This window comes from Anomaloglossus baeobatrachus, chromosome 11, assembly GCF_048569485.1.
Source record: "Anomaloglossus baeobatrachus isolate aAnoBae1 chromosome 11, aAnoBae1.hap1, whole genome shotgun sequence".
Lineage (NCBI taxonomy): Eukaryota > Metazoa > Chordata > Amphibia > Anura > Aromobatidae > Anomaloglossus > Anomaloglossus baeobatrachus.
Genome location: NC_134363.1, coordinates 145,166,195 through 145,186,495, shown reverse-complemented (window position 1 = coordinate 145,186,495; position 20,301 = coordinate 145,166,195). Strand labels below are relative to the sequence as shown.

Here is a 20,301-nt window from a genome sequence, read left to right as displayed (position 1 = left end):
TAAAGGTCAGGTATCGGCGCTATCCGTCTTTTTTTCAGAGGCGTTTGGCACGCCTTCCTAGGGTGCGCACGTTCCTACAGGGGGTTTGCCATATCGTTCCCCCGTACAAGCGGCCGTTAGATTTATGGGATCTGAACAGGGTACCAGTTGCCCTCCAGAAGCCGCCCTTCGAGCCTCTGAGGGAGGTTTCACTTTCTAGACTATCCCAGAAAGTGGCTTTTCTGGTAGCGATCACATCTCTTCGGAGAGTGTCTGAGCTGGCAGCGCTGTCATCCAAGACTCCCTTCCTGGTCTTCCACCAGGACAAGGTAGTGCTGCGCCCCATTCAGGAGTTTCTCCCGAAGGTGGTATCCTCTTTTCATCTTAATCAGGATATCTCCTTGCCTTCGTTTTGTCCTCATGCAGTTCATCGGTATGAGGACGATTTACATTTGTTAGATCTGGTGAGAGCACTCAGAATCTACATTTCCCGCACGGCGCCCTTGCGCCGTTCGGATGCACTCTTTGTCCTTGTCGCTGGTCAGCGCAAAGGGTCGCAGGCTTCTAAGGCCGCCCTGGCTCGATGGATCAAAGAACCAATTCTTGAAGCCTACAGTTCTGCTGGGCTTCCGGTTCCATCAGGGCTGAAGGCCCATTCAACCAGAGCCGTGGGTGCGTCCTGGGCATTACGGCACCAGGCTACGGCTCAGCAGGTGTGCCAGGCAGCTACCTGGTCGAGTCTGCACACTTTCACCAAACATTATCAGGTGCATACCTATGCTTCGGCGGACGCCAGCCTAGGTAGAAGAGTCCTGCAGGCGGCAGTTGCCTCCCCGTAGGGGAGGGCTGTCTTCGCAGCTCTAACATGAGGTATTTCTTTACCCACCCAGGGACAGCTTTTGGACGTCCCAATCGTCTGGGTCTCCCAATGGAGCGACGAAGAAGAAGGGAATTTTGTTACTTACCGTAAATTCCTTTTCTTCTAGCTGCTATTGGGAGACCCAGCACCCGCCCTGTTGTCCTTCGGGATTTTTGGGTTGTTTCGGTTACACATGTTGTTCATGTTGAACGGTTTTTCAGTTCTCCGATATTACTCGGAGTGAATTTGTTTAAACCAGTTATTGGCTTTCCTCCTTCTTGCTTTTGCACTAAAACTGGTGAGCCAGTGATCCCACTGGGGGTGTATAGCCAGAAGGGGAGGGGCCTTACACTTTTTAGTGTAATGCTTTGTGTGGCCTCCGGAGGCAGTAGCTATACACCCAATCGTCTGGGTCTCCCAATAGGAGCTAGAAGAAAAGGAATTTACGGTAAGTAACAAAATTCCCTTCATTCCCACCATAGCTGCGTGCTGGCTGGAGGAGGGGAAAGTCCCTTGCTGATTGTAGGGAATCCTGCAGAGATAATCTACCGGTGCCGGGGGGAGGGCTCCCAGAGCTCATGAACTCAGTGTTTATTCCCTCTAGCCGCGTGCTGGCTGGAGGAGGGGGGAGTCCCTTGCTAATTGCGGGGAATCCTGCAGAGATAATCTACCGGTGGCGAACTGTGTGCTGACTGGAAGGAGGGGGAGAAAAACTGTCACAGAAGCTCCCTTCCCGCCGTTTTTTTACTACCGACAGCAGGGGGGCACACTGACTTCTTCCTGGCGCTCTTTTAGCGCTAAACCCCGCAAACACCCCCCCCGGAAAGCGCACGAAGATCTCCAACATAGCTGGCCTACTCCTTCCTGAGGACGCAGGGCCATCGGCTAACTCTGGTGAGGTGCACCGAAGCAAATACAATCCTTGCTTCCCACTGCTTCACTTGTAGCTCTGCAGATCATTGCTCCCCCTCCTGGCATACCCCTATTAGGAACATACAGAATTCTAAGGGTACTAAGAGTGCTAAGGCTCACAGTCTATTATTCAGTTATTCAGCCTGCACTGCCTGCCACGCTGAGCTACCACGTAAACACACCTCTTCTCTCTGTGAGTCCTGTGCCCCTATAGCCCCCCAAGACCCTCCCCGCCACCACCGCCGTAACACTCAGCCCAGAGCCTAGGCCCACCAGAATGGGCACAGTTTCTGTCCCAATCCATGGAAAAACTCACAGAACCTGGTGCTGGCTATGCAAAGTCGTCCTCCACACCCTTCTGGGCCCCTGGATGGAACGCAGCCCGAGGATACCCCTATGGAGGGGCCTTCTGAGGTAATCTGGGCCCATGCTTCACCGGTTGCAGGGATCAGGAAAAGAGCACACGGCCGGGTGTCTCCAGCACTCTCTCATGGCTCCCATGGCTCTCCCTCGGGAGCACACAGGGCAGGCTCTCCCACACACTCCACGGCTTCTGAAGAGCCGGAGGAGGGCGAATGCGGTTTGTACCAGGATGATTCCTTGGTTTCATCCTCCCCAGATGATCAAACTGCAATAGACTCCCTTATAGCAGCAATCAACCAAACTCTGCAAGTGGCGGATCCCCCATCCACTACCACTGACCATGCGGTCTCCTTTAAGAGGGCAAGGAAACCCCAAAAGGTTTTCGCTGATCACCCAGAGTTTCAGGATATCCTCACAAAGCAAAGGGAGAAGCCTGACAGGCGCTTCGGTAACCGAAAACTCATGGAGTCCCGGTACCCTTTTGCCTTACCTGCCCCTATGGGCTCGGCCGATCTGCCATCGGTCGACCGCCCCGGTCTCCCGCCTTACCACAAAGACGCTCCTGTCTTTACCCGATGGTTCCTCCATCGAGGACCCGACAGACAGACAGGTGGAGCACCTCGTCCGCTCTGCTTTTGAGGCTGCGGGTTCCTCCCTCTCGCCCTCCTTTGCCTCTGTGTGGGTCGCAAAGGCGATCTCTGTCTGGGAAGACTCCCTTAACACTTCGCTTGAGGAATCCCAGTTCCCTCATACCTTCACAGAGGTAACAGCTCAAATTGCTGCTGCGGCGGAGTACCTCATGCAGGCCTCCATTGACGCTGCTACCTGCGCAGCTTTTGCCGCCTCAAATACCATAGCCATCCGTAGAGCTCTCTGGCTCCGACAATGGCGAGCGGACTCTGCCTTCAAGAAGTCTCTCACGGGCCTTTCCTTTTTTCCAGACCGATTGTTTGGCGAACGTCTGGACAAGCTCATTTCTGACGCCACGGGAGGAAAGAGTACCTCCCTTCCCCAGCTGAAGTCCAGGACGACCTTCACCAGACGTCCACAGTCCTCGTTCTGCTCCTTTCGGAACTCATTTGGTTGGTCGACATCCCGCTCTGCCCCCTCCACTAGCTGCGGACTACGCAGGGACCGACCTTCTCAGCTCTCCCCGAAATCCACTTCGTCATGGCAGCCTAGACCGAAATAGTCCAGGACTAGGGAGACTCGGCCACGACGTTTTTCCCCCTCATGACTGCTTCAGCACCCCGGAAGACACACTCATTGTAGGAGGTCGTCTGCGGCTCTTTCATCACATCTGGGCTGCCGCCTCAGACGACAAATGGGTGCGAGACCTTGTGTCTTCCGGTTACCACATAGAATTTCGGACCCGACCCCCAAGTCGGTTCTTTCTCTCAAACCCCCCAAAGACTCGAAAACGACGCAATGCTTTTGTCTCAGCAATCCACTCGCTACAAACAGCCGGAGTGATAATACCTGTCCCAGACGACGAGAAGCTCGGTGGTTTTTATTCCAACCTCTTTGTGGTCCCCAAAAAGGATGGGTCAGTTCGACCCATCCTGGACCTCAAACACCTGAACAAACGTGCACGTACGGAGATTCAGAATGGAGTCCCTAAGGTCCATTATTGCATCCATGGTCGAAGGGGAATTCCTCGCCTCCATAGATATCAAGGATGCGTACCTGCACATACCCATCGCCCCGCATCATCAAAAGTTACTCCGCTTCGCAGTTCAGGACTCCCACTTTCAATTCGTAGCCCTACCCTTCGATCTTGCCACCGCACCAAGGGTCTTCACCAAAGTCATGGCAGCCGCCATGAGCGTCCTTCACGCCAGGGGAGTAGTCGCTCTCCCTTACTTGGACGACTTCCTCATCAAGGCCCCCTCCTTCCGCGACTGCTCAACCAGCGTACAGATCACTGTGGACACCCTATCCCGCTTAGGGTGGCTACTGAATCTAGGCAAATCATCCCCGGTCCCAGCACGATCCTTCACCTTCCTGGGCATTTCCCTGGACCCCCGTCGGGGCTTGATCCTTCTCCCTCAGTACAAGGCGATCGCTCTTTGACAAGCGGTACGCTGCCTTCTACGTCCTCCGTCTCGCTCCATTCGATTCAGCATGAAGGTGCTCGGCAGGATAGTGGCGGCTATGAAGGCAGTACCTTTTGCTCAACTGCAGCTAGCCCTTCTAGCTGCCTGGGACAAGAGCCCCTTCTCCCTGGACAGACATCTTCACCTGACGCCTTCAGTCAGGTACGCACTCCGCTGGTGGCTTCGGTCCTCATCCCTATCGAAGGGGAGATCTTTTCTCCCAGAGAACTGGGTGGTCCTGACCACGGACGCCAGCCTCCTAGGCTGGGGAGCAGTGTACCGGCACCACACTGCTCAAGGACGTTGGACACCCCAGGAGCCTTCCCTACCCATAAACATCCTGGAACTCCGCGCGATCTTCCTCGCGCTCAGAGTGTTCTGCCCTCTGCTAGCGGGTCGTCAGATTCGAGTCCAATCGGACAATGCAACAGCTGTAGCCTATATCAATCGGCAGGGGGCACCCGCAGCAAAGCGGCTTATCTCGAGGCCCACAAGATCCTCAGCTGGGCTGAATCGACGGGGTCAGTGATATCAGCGGTACACAAACCGGGGGTAGAGAACTGGGCAGTAGACTTTCTAAGTCGCCAAGGCCTGGCCGCCGGAGAATGGTTTCTCCACCCAGAAGTGTTTCTACACATCTGCACTCGCTGGGGCACGCCAGACGTGGATCTAATGGCCTCAAGGTTGAACGCAAAGGTACCCGCGTTCATAGCCAGGTCACGCGACCCGCAGTCCATCGGCACGGATGCTCTAGTCTGCTCCTGGCACCACTTCCGCCTGCCTTATATATTTCCACCTCTACCCCGGCTGCCGCGGGTAATCAGGAAGATCAAGGCAGATGGAGTCCTGGTGATACTGATAGCACCGGACTGGCCCAGGCGCGCCTGGTACTCCGAATTAGTACAGATGCTCGCAGACGTACCGTGGCGCCTTCCAGACATCCCAGACTTGCTGACCCAAGGGCCCATTTCCCATCAGAATTCCAGAGCCCTGAAGCTGACGGCATGACCATTGAGACCTGGGTATTAACAGGAGCGGGATTCTCCCCCACGGTTATCTCCACCATGATCAGCGCCTGAAAGCCTGCTTCATCCCGCATTTACCACCGTACGTGGAAAATCTTCCTTTCATGGTGCAGGGAAACTAACGTCCAGCCTATGCCTCTGGCGATCTCCGAAATTCTCTACTTTCTGCAAGTAAAATATATCTTTGTACCGTGTTAGCCAGTAGAGATAAAAAAAAATTGTTTAAAAGAACTGAGAGTCCTCAGTGGTTGATACCTTTTCTTTATCGTTCCTATGGGAGACCCAGACATTGGGTGTATAGCTTCTGCCTCCGGAGGACACACAAAGTACTACACTCAAAAGTGTAGCTCCTCCCTCTGAGCTTATACCCCCCCTGGAGAACCAGATCTAGCCAGTTTATCGCTTTGTGTTCAGGAGGCATACATCCACACATGCATTCTCATCTGATTTTTGATTTTTGGAAAGAGTTTGAAGAAAAGCGGGTCCAAGTCTGGACCCCTGGCATGTCCCTTCTCACCCCACTGTGTCGGCGGTGCTGTTAAGGTTTATTCCAAGGCTGGAGCCTTACATGCCGTGCTCCTTCACCATCCCTCCTGGGCTCTGGCTTGAAGTGGGAGCCAGCACAGTTCTCCATGCTTGGCAGGAGACCGGTCTCCATCCGCAGCCCTTCAGGATGCTGCTGGACCGGAGAACTCATCCCCAGGGACTTGGAACCCTGCGTCTCAGCAAGCCAAGTACCTGAGACGTTTATATATTGGGGGTCCCTGTACTTTATTGGTGGGGGAGAGTGTGCTGAGTGAGTTTTCTGACATTTCCGGCGGGTTCTCTGGCTGTCGCCTGAGAACCGCGCCGATGGTGCCTGCGCGCCGGGCGCACCGCTCAAATTTAGGCCCCGGCTTCGCCGGAGGCCTACTTTCGGTTTCACTGCCCTCGCATGTCATTCATGCAGAGGGACAGTGTGGCTCCGCCCAGCGGCCGTTCTGCACAGGGGAGGGACACTCCTCACTGAGTTCATGTCTCCTCCCCTCTAGGTCTCTTTGGCCCTCCAAATCCTGCTCTCAGAGTAGGTCCCGCCCCCTCTCTTCGCTCTGGCGCCATTTTCTCAGCGCTTTCTCTGCGATTAGCACTGGTCTGCAGCATCCCTGCTAAGGTGCTTGGGGGTCCGGGCTTCGGGATCTGGGGGGCACACAACACTGCTCCAGCGGTCTGGTAAGCCACAACCTCTGTATATACTCTCTGGGGGTCTTTCTGGCAGAGCCCCCACTCCAGCAGCATGTCTCACACGAGGAGCAAGGCTCCAAAGCTGTATTCTGTATGCACTGCATGTAAGCTCCTACTGCCTGAACAGAGCACCTATCCACATTGTGATGCCTGCTCTAACCTGACGATGCCTCAGCCTGGAATCGCACCCCCAGTGGTCTCTCCGGCTGCTCCGGCTCCTGTGGCTAAACCCCCGGCTTGGGTAGAATCCTTATCTAGGTCTCTCTCCCAGTCTTTTGCCGACTCCATGGGACAGCTGTCCAGGACTTTGCTGAACATGCATCAGCCCCCTTCACAGGGTGCCTCTGCTGCTAGGGCTCTCTCAGCGGAGCTCACAGAGGATTCATCATCTGGTCCCAGACCCCGTCCTCCTAAGAGGAGACGCAGGGCTCCCTCTCCTTCCTCGTCCCGCGGCTCTGTTTCAGAAGCTGACTCTCAGGACGAGGAGGATGCCTTTACAGGGGGCTCGGAGGCTAACTCCATGTGCCCCATTGATCTGTCCGAAAGTGACTCAGATGTTAGTGATTTGATTGCGTCCATTAATTCTGTACTGGATCTCAATCCGCCAGTATCAGAGGAGCAACCCTCTCTGGCAGAAAAGCACCAGTTTACCTCGCCTAAGAGGACAAAGATTGTGTTCTTTAACCACTCCAGTTTTCAGGCCGCTGTGTCCAAGCCCAGGGCCTGTCCTGACAAACGCTTCCCAAAGCGTGGTTCTGATGACCATTTTCCCTTTCCACCTGAGGTGGTCAAGGAGTGGGCTCATTCACCAAAGGTAGACCCCCTGGTGTCTAGACTCTCAGCCCGGACCGTTGTATCAGTGGCTGATGGCACCTCTCTAAAGGATTCCACTGACCGCCAGGTTGACCTTCTGGCCAAATCTGTATATGAGGCGGCAGGGGCCTCGTTCTCCCCAACTTTTGCAGCAGTGTGGGCTCTCAAAGCCATCTCTGCTTCTCTAGAGGAGATGCATTCCCTCGCCAGGGAATCTATGCCCGAAATGGTTACCTTAACTTCCCAAGCTTCAGCTTTTTCATCCTATGCCATGTCTGCCATGCTGGAGGCTTCTCACCGCACTGCGGTGGCTTCGGCTAATTCCCTCGCTATCCGCAGGATCTTGTGGCTTCGAGAGTGGAAGGCAGATGCTTCTTCAAAGAAGTACCTTGCTGGACTCCCTTTTGCTGGGTCCAGGCTGTTCGGTGAACAGCTGGATGAAATTATTAAGGAAGCTACTGGCGGGAAGAGTACTTCCATGCCACAAACCAAAACCAGGAAACCTGTCCAGGGTAGGAATCAGTCGAGGTTTCGTTCCTCCAACTGGTCGTCCTCTAAGCCTTCGGCCTCGTCCACTAACTCAGCCAAGGACCAAAAATCCAACTGGCGCAGAAAAGCGCGTCCACAGAAGACCGCAGGAGCTGCTGCCACTAAGGCAGCCTCCTCGTGACTATCTGTCCGCGCCAGCAACGTCCTTAGTCGGTGGCAGGCTCTCCCACTTTGGCGACGCGTGGTTTCAACACGTCTCCGATCAGTGGGTGCGGGATATCATCTCCCACGGCTACAGGATAGAATTCTCTTCCAACCCGCCAGACAGATTTTTTCTGTCAACTCCCCCCTGCTCCAAAGCCGCCGCCTTCTCTCAGGCCGTGGCATCCTTGCAGGCCAACGGAGTAATTGTACCAGTTCCCGCCCGGGAACGGTTCAGAGGTTTCTACTCAAATCTCTTCCTAGTCCCCAAAAAGGACGGTTCCTTCCGGCCCATCCTGGATCTCAAGCTTCTCAACAAGCATGTTCAGGTGCGGCATTTTCGCATGGAGTCTCTGCGGTCAATCATTGCCTCAATGACCCAAGGGGATTTCCTGGCATCCATCGACATCAGAGATGCCTATCTCCATGTGCCAATTGCAGTTTCACACCAGTGTTGGCTACGTTTTGCAATCTGAGAGGAACATTTCCAATTTGTGGCTCTTCCCTTTGGGTTAGCCACGGCCCCTCGGGTATTCACCAAGGTCATGGCAGCAGTGGTTGCGGTTCTGCACCTCCAGGGGTTGGCAGTGATTCCTTACCTGGACGACCTTCTAGTCAAGGCTTCATCCAGCGCAGACTGTCAGCGGAGAGTCTCGCTCACTCTCGCCACTCTAGCCCAATTCGGGTGGCTTGTCAATCTGCCCAAGTCCACTCTGACTCCGACCCAGAGGCTCACGTACCTAGGGATGCAGTTCGAGACTCTGCCGGCACTTGTGAAGTTGCCCTTAATCAAACAGCAGTCCCTCCAACTGGCGGTGCGCTCTCTGCTGAGGCCCCGCCGTTATTCCATCAGGCACCTGATGCAGGTACTGGGTCAGATGGTGGCGTCAATGGAAGCTGTTCCCTTTGCCCAGTTCCATCTGCGTCCACTGCAGCTGGACATTCTCCACTGTTGGGACAAGCGGCCTTCCTCCTTGCACAGGTTAGTGGCTCTGTCGCCACAGACCAGGAGCTCTCTTCAGTGGTGGCTTCGGCCCCTCTCTCTGCCTCAGGGACGCTCCTTCTTGGCCCCGTCCTGGGTGATCCTCACCACGGATGCCAGTCTATCCGGCTGGGGAGCGGTATGTCTCCACCACCGAGCACAAGGCACTTGGACTCCGTCCGAGTCAGCCCTTTCAATCAATGTGCTGGAAACCAGAGCCGTGCTTCTGGCTCTCCTAGCTTTTCACCACCTATTGGCGGGCAAGCACATCCGAGTCCAGTAAGACAACGCAACAGCGGTTGCCTACATCAATCACCAAGGCGGGACACGCAGACGCCTGGCAATGTTGGAGGTACAACGCATCCTGCAATGGACGGAGGACTCAAAGTCCACCATATCCGCAGTCCACATCCCAGGTGTGGAAAACTGGGAGGCAGATTATCTCAGCCGTCAAACCGTGGACAGTGGCGAGTGGTCCCTGCATCCGGCAGTGTTTCAGTCAATCTGCCGCAAGTGGGGCACTCCGGAAGTGGACCTAATGGCATCCCGTCACAACAACAAGGTTCCGGTTTACGTGGCTCGCTCCCACGATCCTCAGGCATTCGCCGCGGACGCTCTGGTTCAAGACTGGTCCCAGTTTCGTCTGTCCTACGTGTTTCCCCCTCTAGCTCTCTTGCCCAGAGTTCTGCGCAAGATCAGAATGGAGGGCCGTCGAGTCATCCTCATTGCTCCGGACTGGCCCAGGCGAGCTTGGTATCCAGACCTGCTCCATCTGTCCGTAGAGGTGCCATGGCATCTTCCGGACCGTCCAGACCTTCTCTCACAAGGTCTGTTTTTCCGCCAGAATTCTGCGGCTCTCAAATTGACGGCGTGGCTCTTGAGTCCTGGATCTTGACGGCTTCCGGTATCCCCCCTGAAGTCATCTCCACTATGACTCGGGCCCGTAAGTCTTCCTCTGCCAAGATCTATCACAGGACTTGGAAAATTTTCCTGTCCTGGTGTCGCTCTTCCGGCCATCCTCCTTGGCCTTTTTCCTTGCCGACCCTTCTGTCTTTTCTACAGTCCAGTCTGCAGCTGGGACTGTCCCTGAACTCTCTCAAGGGACAAGTCTCGGCTCTGTAAGTGCTGTTCCAGCGGCGTATCGCCCGGCTTGCTCAGGTCCGCACCTTCTTGCAGGGCGCGTCTCACATCATTCCGCCTTACCGGCGGCCCTTGGATCCCTGGGACCTCAATTTGGTTCTCACGGTTTTGCAGAAACCCCCCTTTTGAGCCTTTTAGGGAGGTTTTTGTTTCGTGTTTCACAGAAAGTGGTCTTTCTTCGGCGCTCTATTGGGAGACCCAGACGATTGGGTGTATAGCACTGCCTCCGGAGGCCACACAAAGCAATTACACTAAAAAGTGTAAGGCCCCTCCCCTTCTGGCTATACACCCCCAGTGGGATCACTGGCTCACCAGTTTTCTGCTTTGTGCGAAGGAGGTCAGACATCCACGCATAGCTCCACTGTTTGTAGTCAGCAGTAGCTGCTGGCTATATCGGATGGAAGAAAAGAGGGCCCATATGGGGCCCCCAGCATGCTCCCTTCTCACCCGCGGTGGTGCTTGTAAGGTTGAGGTACCTATTGCTGGTACAGAGGCTGGAGCCCACATGCTGTTTTCCTTCCACATCCCCTGGAGGGCTCTGTGGAAGTGGGATCTTGCCGGCCCCCAAGCCCTGGGGCCGGGCTCCATCCACAGACCCAGAGAACCTGCTGGATTTGGAGCGGGAGTGCCGTTCAGGGACAAGGCCCTGCAACTTTCAGGTACTCTGTGTCCCCGGCAGGCACGGACACTCTCAGGGCTTGCTGAGCGTTATAGTGCGCCGGGGACTGTAGCGCTGTGCGCTGGGGTTAGGTCACTGCAGCTTTGCTGAGTGACGTTACATGTTGGGAACTACTGCGCCGACCGCTCCTGGAGCGGCGGCGCAGCTGCGACTTGTGGTGCGCCGGGGACTTTGCGCCGACCGCGCTTTTACGGCGGCGGCGCTTCTAACTTTAGCCCCCGGCTTCTGCGGCCTAGCGCCGCTTCGTTCCCGCCCCCACCCTGTCAATCAGGGTAGGGGAGAGACGCTGCTCAATTGGCAGCGCCGAGGGCTGGAGCTTTATTTACATGCTCCAGCCCTCTCACTAGGCACAGTGGGAAGCAGGCTTCCCGCTCTTCGTCTGTATACGCCCAGGGCCCGCCCCCCCTCTCCACAAGGACGCCGGCAGCCATTACACATGCGGTCTGGCTGGGGAAAGGCAGCAGGCTCTGGGAGACCCAGACTAAAGGGATTTCGGCGACCACACACCCGCTCCTAAGCGGGCGGTAAGCAGCACATTAGTGCTGGCCCCACTAGTGCCTCAGTGTTATATTAGTGTACTTTTTTCTTGGTACCATATATATATATATAGTTGCACTGTAAGGTCGCTTCTTGGCTGGACACCCTGTACTGCTCTGAGGAGGCAGCAACATGTCATCCGCAAAACGCAAGGGTGCCAAGGCACAGGCTGTGTACACTGCTTGTACAGCATGTGGGGCTAATCTACCAGCAGGCTCCAACGACTCTCATTGTGTGCAATGTTCAGTCCCAGTGGCACTTCGTCAGCCAGAGCCTATGGTGGTAGTGGCCCAGGCAGAGACGCCTGTGAACCCTGCCCCGGTGACGGGGACAGACTTTGCAGTTTTTGCCGATAAAATGTCTGTGACTATGACAAAAATCCTGGAGACCTTGCAGTCCAGGCCAGTTACTCAGACCATGGACACTGCTGTGCCTATGTTCCCCGGTCCCCCTCAGTTGGAACTAATCCGTACTTCAAGGGGGTCTCAAGCATCACAGGCTGAAGTCTCTGACTCAGATGACAGTCCCAGGCAGCCTAAGCGAGCTCGCTGGGAAAGACCCTCGACGTCATCACACTGCTCAGGGTCTCAGCGAGCAGAGTCTCTCTGTGATGAGACTGAGGACGGTGATCAGGATTCTAATCCTGAGGCCCCTCTCAATCTGGATGCCCCTGATGGTGACGCCATGGTTAATGACCTTATATCGGCAATTAATAGGCTGTTGGATATTTCTCCCCCAGCTCCTTCAGCAGAGGAGGCAGCTGCACAGCAGGAGAAGTTCCATTTCCTGTATCCCAAGCGTAAATTAAGTGCTTTTTTGGACCACTCTGACTTCAGAGAATCAATCCAGAAACACGACGCTCACCCAGACAAGCGTTTCTCTAAACGTTCTAAGGATACCCGTTATCCTTTTCCCTCTGAGGTGGCCAAACGCTGGACCCAGTGTCCAAAGGTGGATCCCCCAATTTCCAAGCTTGCGGCTAGATCCATAGTCGCAGTAGAGGATGGCGCTTCACTTAAAGATGCCAACGACAGACAGATGGACCTTTGGTTGAAATCTGTCTATGAAGCTATCGGCGCGTCGTTTGCTCCAGCATTCGCGGCCGTGTGGGCACTCCAAGCTATTTCAGCTGGTTTAGCACAGGTGGATGCTATCATACATCCAGCAGTACCGCAGGTGGCGTCCCTAACTTCGCAAATGTCTGCGTTTGCGACCTATGCTATCAATGCTGTCCTAGAATCTACGAGCCGTACCGCTATGGCGTCCGCCAATTCTGTGGTTTTGCGCAGAGCCTTGTGGTTAAAGGACTGGAAAGCAGATGCTGGTTCCAAAAAATGCTTAACCAGCTTGCCATTATCTAGAGACAGACTGTTTGGTGAGCCATTGGCTGAAATCATAAAACAGTCCAAGGGTAAGGACTCTTCCTTACCACAGCCCAGAGCAAGTAAACCTCAACAGAAAAAGTGGCAGTCGAGGTTTCGTTCCTTTCGAGGCTCGGGCAAGGCCCAATTCTCCTCGTCCAAAAGGACTCAGAAAGAACAAGGGAGCTCAGATTCCTGGCGGGCTCACTCACGCCCCAGGAAAGCAAATGGAGGAACCGCTTCCAAAGCGGCTACCTCATGACTTTCGGCCTCCTCCCTCCGCATCCTCGGTCGGTGGCAGGCTCTCCCGCTTTTGCGACATTTGGCTGTCACAGGTCAAAGACCGGTGGGTAACAGACATTTTGTCTCGCGGGTACAGAATCGAGTTCAGTTCTCGGCCTCCACTTCGGTTCTTCAGAACCTCCCCACACCCCAACCGAGCAGATGCCCTGCTGCAGGCGGTGGACTCTCTAAGAGCAGAAGGAGTCGTGATCCCTGTCCCCCCTCAGGAACGGGGGCGAGGATTTTACTCCAATCTCTTTGTCGTTCCAAAAAAGGACGGCTCCTTCCGTCCTGTTCTGGACCTAAAACTGCTCAACAAGCATGTGAACGCCAGGCGGTTCCGGATGGAATCCCTCCGCTCAGTCATTGCCTCAATGTCTCAAGGAGATTTCCTAGCATCAATAGACATCAAAGATGCTTATCTCCACGTGCCGATTGCTACAGAGCACCAACGCTTTCTACGCTTCGTGATAGGAGACGACCATCTTCAGTTCGTAGCTCTGCCATTTGGTCTGGCGACAGCCCCTCGGGTGTTCACCAAGATCATGGCGGCAGTGGTAGCAGTCTTGCACTCTCACGGACACTCTGTGATCCCTTACTTGGACGATCTACTGGTCAAGGCACCCTCTCAAGAGGCATGCCAACTCAGCCTGAATGTTGCACTGGAGACTCTCCAGGCGTTCGGGTGGATCATCAACTTCCCAAAGTCAAATCTGTCACCGACCCAATCACTAACGTATCTTGGCATGGAGTTTCATACTCTCTCAGCGATAGTGAAGCTTCCGCTGGACAAGCAGCGGTCTCTACAGACTGGGGTGCAGGCTCTCCTTCAAAGTCAGTCGCACTCCTTAAGACGCCTCATGCACTTCCTCGGGAAGAGGGTGGCGGCAATAGAGGCGGTTCCGTTTGCGCAGTTTCATCTGCGTCCACTTCAATGGGACATTCTCCGCCAATGGGACGGGAAGTCAACATCCCTGGACAGGAAAGTCTCCCTTTCCCAGACGGCCAAGGACTCTCTGCAGTGGTGGCTCCTTTCCACCTCATTATCACGGGGAAGATCCTTCCTACCACCGTCCTGGGCGGTGGTCACGACAGACGCGAGTCTGTCAGGGTGGGGAGCAGTTTTTCTCCACCACAGGGCTCAGGGTACGTGGACTCAGCAGGAGTCCACCCTTCAGATCAATGTTCTGGAAATCAGAGCAGTGTATCTTGCCCTACTAGCCTTCCAACAGTGGCTGGAAGGGAAGCAGATCCGAATTCAATCGGACAACTCCACAGCGGTGGCATACATCAATCACCAAGGGGGGACACGCAGTCGGCAAGCCTTCCAGGAAGTCCGGCGGATTATGATGTGGGTGGAAGCCACGGCCTCCACCATATCCGCGGTTCACATCCCCGGCGTAGAAAACTGGGAAGCAGACTTCCTCAGTCGCCAGGGCATGGACGCAGGGGAATGGTCCCTTCACCCGGACGTGTTTCAGGAAATCTGTCGCCGATGGGGAAGGCCGGACGTCGACCTAATGGCGTCCCGGCACAACAACAAGGTCCCAACCTTCATGGCACGGTCTTGCGATCAAAGAGCTCTAGCAGCAGACGCCCTAGTGCAAGATTGGTCGCAGTTCCGGCTCCCTTATGTGTTTCCACCTCTGGCACTCTTGCCCAGAGTGCTACGCAAGATCAGATCCGACTGCAGCCGCGTCATACTCGTCGCTCCAGACTGGCCGAGGAGGGCGTGGTATCCGGATCTGTGGCATCTCACGGTCGGCCAACCGTGGGCACTACCAGACCGACCAGACTTACTGTCCCAAGGGCCTTTTTTCCATCGGAATTCTGCGGCCCTGAACCTGACTGTGTGGCCATTGAGTCCTGGATCCTAGCGTCTTCAGGCTTACCCCAAGGGGTCGTTGCCACCATGAGACAGGCTAGGAAACCCACGTCTGCTAAGATCTACCACAGAACGTGGAGGATATTCTTATCCTGGTGCTCTGCTCAGGGAGTGTCTCCCTGGCCATTTGCATTGCCTACCTTTCTTTCTTTCCTGCAATCTGGGTTAGAAAAAGGTTTGTCGCTCGGCTCCCTTAAAGGACAAGTCTCGGCGCTATCCGTCTTTTTTCAGAAGCGTCTAGCACGACTTTCTAAGGTGCGCACGTTCCTACAGGGGGTTTGCCATATCGTTCCCCCGTACAAGCGGCCGTTAGATCCATGGGATCTGAACAGGGTACTAGTTGCCCTCCAGAAACACAAGGAGAGGAAGGGCACTACCCGTGGGATCTCCAGGTATACAGAATACTGGACCAATTAAAGAAAGAAAAAGAGGTATACCAAACAAGGGATCACCACATTATCAAACAATTAAGAGTAAATTTTATTGTACAAAAAGCCACATGTCCGCACCGGAGGTGTGGCACACACAAAAGGTAATAAAAACACTTAAAAGCCCATGGCATAAACCAATCACATTGGGAAACAATATATATAGTATATAATGTATATAACAAATAACTATATAGATACAATATGCGTAACCTCTCCTTAGTGCAACAGACATATATTATAGATACTGGCTAAATAATATTCTTTAGCCAGTCACACTAAGAGTCAATATCGCAGCCTGATGTTCATTTAGCATCTTTTTCTTCTGGATATTTGGAGGCCTAGGCCTCTTCAAACTGCATATAGTGTGGTAAATTGTTGTATTATTATCTGCGGTATATCCAACTGATCCAATATTTAGGATTATTGTTGTAGCTATGCAATGTGTAGATATTATCTATAATATATGTCTGTTGCACTAAGGAGAGGTTACGCATATTGTATCTATATAGTTATTTGTTATATACATTATATACTATATATATTGTTTCCCAATGTGATTGGTTTATGCCATGGGCTTTTAAGTGTTTTTATTACCTTTTGTGTGTGCCACACCTCCGGTGCGGACATGTGGCTTTTTGTACAATAAAATTTACTCTTAATTGTTTGATAATGTGGTGATCCCTTGTTTGGTATACCTCTTTTTCTTTCTTTAATTGGTCCAGTTGCCCTCCAGAAGCCGCCCTTCGAGCCTCTGAGGGTTTTTCACTTTCTAGACTATCACAGAAAGTGGCTTTTCTGGTAGCGATCACATCTCTTCGGAGAGTGTCTGAGCTAGCAGCACTGTCTTCCAAGGCTCCCTTCCTGGTCTTCCACCAGGACAAGGTAGTGCTGCGCCCCATTCAGGAGTTTCTCCCGAAGGTGGTATCCTCTTTTCATCTTAATCAGGATATCTCTTTGCCTTCGTTTTGTCGTCATGCAGTTCATCGGTATGAGAAGGATTTACATTTGTTAGATCTGGTGAGAGCACTCAGAATCTACATTTCCCGCACGGCGCCCCTGCGCCGTTCGGATGCACTCTTTGTCCTTGTCGCTGGTAAGCGCAAAGGGTCGCAGGCTTCTAAGGCCACCCTGGCTCGATGGATCAAAGAACCAATTCTTGAAGCCTACCGTTCTGCTGGGCTTCCGGTTCCATCAGGGCTGAAGGCCCATTCTACCAGAGCCGTGGGTGCGTCCTGGGCATTGCGACACCAGGCTACGGCTCAACAGGTGTGCCAGGCAGCTACCTGGTCGAGTCTGCACACTTTCACCAAACATTATCAGGTGCATACCTATGCTTCGGCGGACGCCAGCCTAGGTAGAAGAGTCCTGCAGGCGGCAGTTGCCTCCCCGTAGGGGAGGGCTGTCTTGCAGCTCTAACATGAGGTATTTCTTTACCCACCCAGGGACAGCTTTTGGACGTCCCAATCGTCTGGGTCTCCCAATAGAGCGCCGAAGAAGAAGGGAATTTTGTTACTTACCGTAAATTCCTTTTCTTCTAGCTCTTATTGGGAGACCCAGCACCCGCCCTGTTGTCCTTCGGGATTTTTGGTTTGTTTGCGGGTACACATGTTGTTCATGTTGAACGGTTTTCAGTTCTCCGATGTTACTCGGAGTGAATTTGTTTAAACCAGTTATTGGCTTTCCTCCTTCTTGCTTTTGCACTAAAACTGGTGAGCCAGTGATCCCACTGGGGGTGTATAGCCAGAAGGGGAGGGGCCTTACACTTTTTAGTGTAATTGCTTTGTGTGGCCTCCGGAGGCAGTGCTATACACCCAATCGTCTGGGTCTCCCAATAAGAGCTAGAAGAAAAGGAATTTACGGTAAGTAACAAAATTCCCTTCTTCTAGTGGCCATAACTTCCCTCAGGAGAGTCTCTGATTTGGCTGCGCTCTTTTCGAAGTCACCTTTTTTGGTTTTTCATCAAGACAAGGTGGTTCTCCGTCCGACTCCGGACTTCCTTCCTAAGGTGGTTTCTCCTTTCCACCTTAACCAGGACATTACCCTACCTTCCTTTTGTCCGGCTCCTGTTCATCGCTTTGAAAAAGCGTTGCATACTCTGGATCTGGTGCGTGCTCTCCGGATCTATGTGTCTCGCACCGCTGCTCTTAGGCGGTGCACCTCTCTTTTTGTGCTAACCACAGGTCGGCGTAAGGGCCTCTCTGCTTCTAAGCCGACCTTAGCCCGTTGGATTAGGTCGGCCATTTCCGATGCCTACCAGTGTTCTCAGGTGCCTACCCCGCCGGGGATCAAGGCACACTCGATCAGAGCTGTCGGTGCCTCTTGGGCTTTCAGGCACCAGGCTACGGCTCAACAAGTCTGTCAGGCTGCCACTTGGACTAGCCTGCATACCTTTTCAAAGCACTACCAAGTGCATGCTCATGCTTCGGCAGATGCGAGCTTGGGCAGACGCAATCTTCAGGCGGCTGTCTCCCATTTGTGAAGTTAGGCTCCGCCTACTTCTTAGTTTTTCTGTTTCTTCCCACCCATGGACTGCTTTGAGACGTCCCATTGTCTGGGTCTCCCATAAGGAACGATGAAGAAAAAGAGAATTTTGTTTACTTACCGTAAATTCTTTTTCTTATAGTTCCGTATTGGGAGACCCAGCACCCTCCCTGTTGGCAGTTTCTTGTTCCGCGTGTTATCACCGGCTGTTGTCGTGGACAGAGTCTCCGGTTGTTCCGGTTCTTGCTCTGTTTTTACTTGTGGGTGGCTATTCTCCTTCAGTTTTTGCACTAAACTGGCTAGATCTGGTTCTCCAGGGGGTGTATAAGCTCAGAGGGAGGAGCTACACTTTTGAGTGTAGTACTTTGTGTGTCCTCCGGAGGCAGAAGCTATACACCCAATGTCTGGGTCTCCCAATACGGAACTATAAGAAAAAGAATTTACGGTAAGTAAACAAAATTCTCTTTTTTGCATCTACTTGGTGTCCTCCTATGGATAGGCAGCATAACACCCATGGTCCTGTGTCTCCCAATGATAGCTAAGAGAAAACAATTTTACGGTGAGTACACAAAAATCCGTTTTTGCATTCTTTGCATGGAAGCTTTGTGCAAATTTGGGGATGTGCTTTAAAAAAAAAATAAAAAAAAAATCTGTCTTGAATATGAAAATGCAAAATTTAAAAGTATATATCTAATATACCATTCCTTTTTTTTATTAGAAGTGAAAAAAACTAAAGAGGAGCTGGAAGCCGAGGCTGAAGATGAAGAGGAGGAAGCGCAGAATATTCAAAGGCGCTTAGCAAAGAGCCTTGATGATGAAGACTACGGGTTGGATTTCATTCAGGTAAGGTTATATCATTGTTTTGTTTTTTTTTTTTGTAGTGTGATTTAATCACGATGCATTTGCTATGTCCATTTGTTTGTATGTGCAAGATAAGCTTCAGGTGCAAATGCCAAATTATTCAGTGTAACGTTCCTCCGACAAATCCCCAAAAAAATGTTCTTTTGACTTGTCGGGCTGGTGCATTGAGTATGTCTTTCTTTCAACTGGATGGAATAGAGCATTCTATTGCACTTTTTTATACAGAGACATCCAGTTAAGTGATATATGTCAGCATCAGAAACGCTCTCAATGTGTATACGTCTGTCATTCCTTGCAAAACGGAGTAACGCAACCTTTAAGGGGGCTTTACACCCAGCGATATCGACTGCGAGCGTACCCGCCCCCCCGTCGTTTGTGCGTCATGGGCAAATCGCTGCCCGTGGCACACAATATCGTTAGGAGCCGTCACACAGACTTACTTGCCTAGCGACGTCGCTGTAGCGGGCGAACCGCCTCCTTTCTAAGGGGGTGGTTTGTGCGGCGTCACTAAGCGGCTGCCCAATAGAAGCGGAGGGGCGGAGATGAGCGGCCGTAACATCCCGCCCACCTCCTTCCTTCCTCATTGCCTGCGGCCGCAGGTAAGCTGTAGTTCGTCGTTCCCGAGGTGTCACACGTAGCGATGTGTGCTGTCACGGGAACGACGAACAACTTGTGTCCTCAGCAATCAACGATTTTTTTAAAATGAACGATGTGTCATTGATGGACGATTTGGTAAGTACTTTCCATAGTTAACGGTCGCTCGTTGGTGTCACACGCAACGACGTCGCTAACGAGGCCAGATGTGCGTCACTGAATCCCTGACCCCGGCGATATATCGTTAGATAGGTCTTTGCGTGTAACGGGGCCTTTACTTTGTTTTTTCATAGGAATTTGCAGAAAAGCCTAGTGAAGAGACACCCACAGAGCAGAAGATCGTAAAAGATTTAGAGAAGATGTCCGATAAGGAGAAGAGGAAATTATTGAAGAAGGAATCTCCTGAACTGATGGAGCTTTTACAGGATCTTAAGCAAAAGGTAATGTGAATTCACACTGCTCTTGTGTTCAATCCTGGTTGTTATGATTCAGGGACTGAGGAGGATCAAAAAATGCGGAAACCCAAAAAGTAACCAGAGTGGCTCGAAACTTAACGGACTTAATCCTGACGCACAACTAGAAGTAGCCGTGGGATGAGCCTACGATGACCTGGTCGTCTCGACACAGCCGGTGGACTAAATATTCTTACAGATAGAAATATAAGAGAATCTAATCTGCCTCAGAGTAGTCCCCAAAGATATAGATAGCCCCCACATGTAAAGACTACGGTGATATAGGAAAACACAATTCAAAGTTAGAAAACAGATTCAGCAAAGATGAGGCCCAAACTATCTTTATAGGAAAGGATAGGAAGGAGTTCTGTCTGCAGCCGTAAAAACCCTAATAAATCTCAGCATGCCTGACATGGAAAAACCCTGAGACCACACGGCCTCTCCCCTACTATATCAGTACTCTGTTGTTACTGGCATCCAAAAAACACTAATATAGATGAGGGACTGAATTTAATACCAAGCATGACAAAACACAATACATTACAGAATCATGGAGCTAAATACAGACACTCCCAGCAGGGAATGATTCAATTCCACCAGGATCTCCACACAGGCAAAATAGGAATCAAGCAATAGTATCAAAACAGAAAAAAATAAC

The 20,301-nt window shown here is 52.6% G+C and overlaps 1 protein-coding gene across 1 annotated transcript in view; it reads left to right on the top strand.

The window, feature by feature from the left end:
* UTP3 (UTP3 small subunit processome component) overlaps positions 1 to 20,301 on the top strand; it is a 98,528-nt gene that overhangs the window by 21,899 nt on the left and 56,328 nt on the right. The window contains 2 exon segments of the mRNA XM_075327316.1: positions 18,455 to 18,579; positions 19,485 to 19,631. Of these exon segments, the coding sequence (XP_075183431.1) occupies positions 18,455 to 18,579; positions 19,485 to 19,631 (272 nt within the window).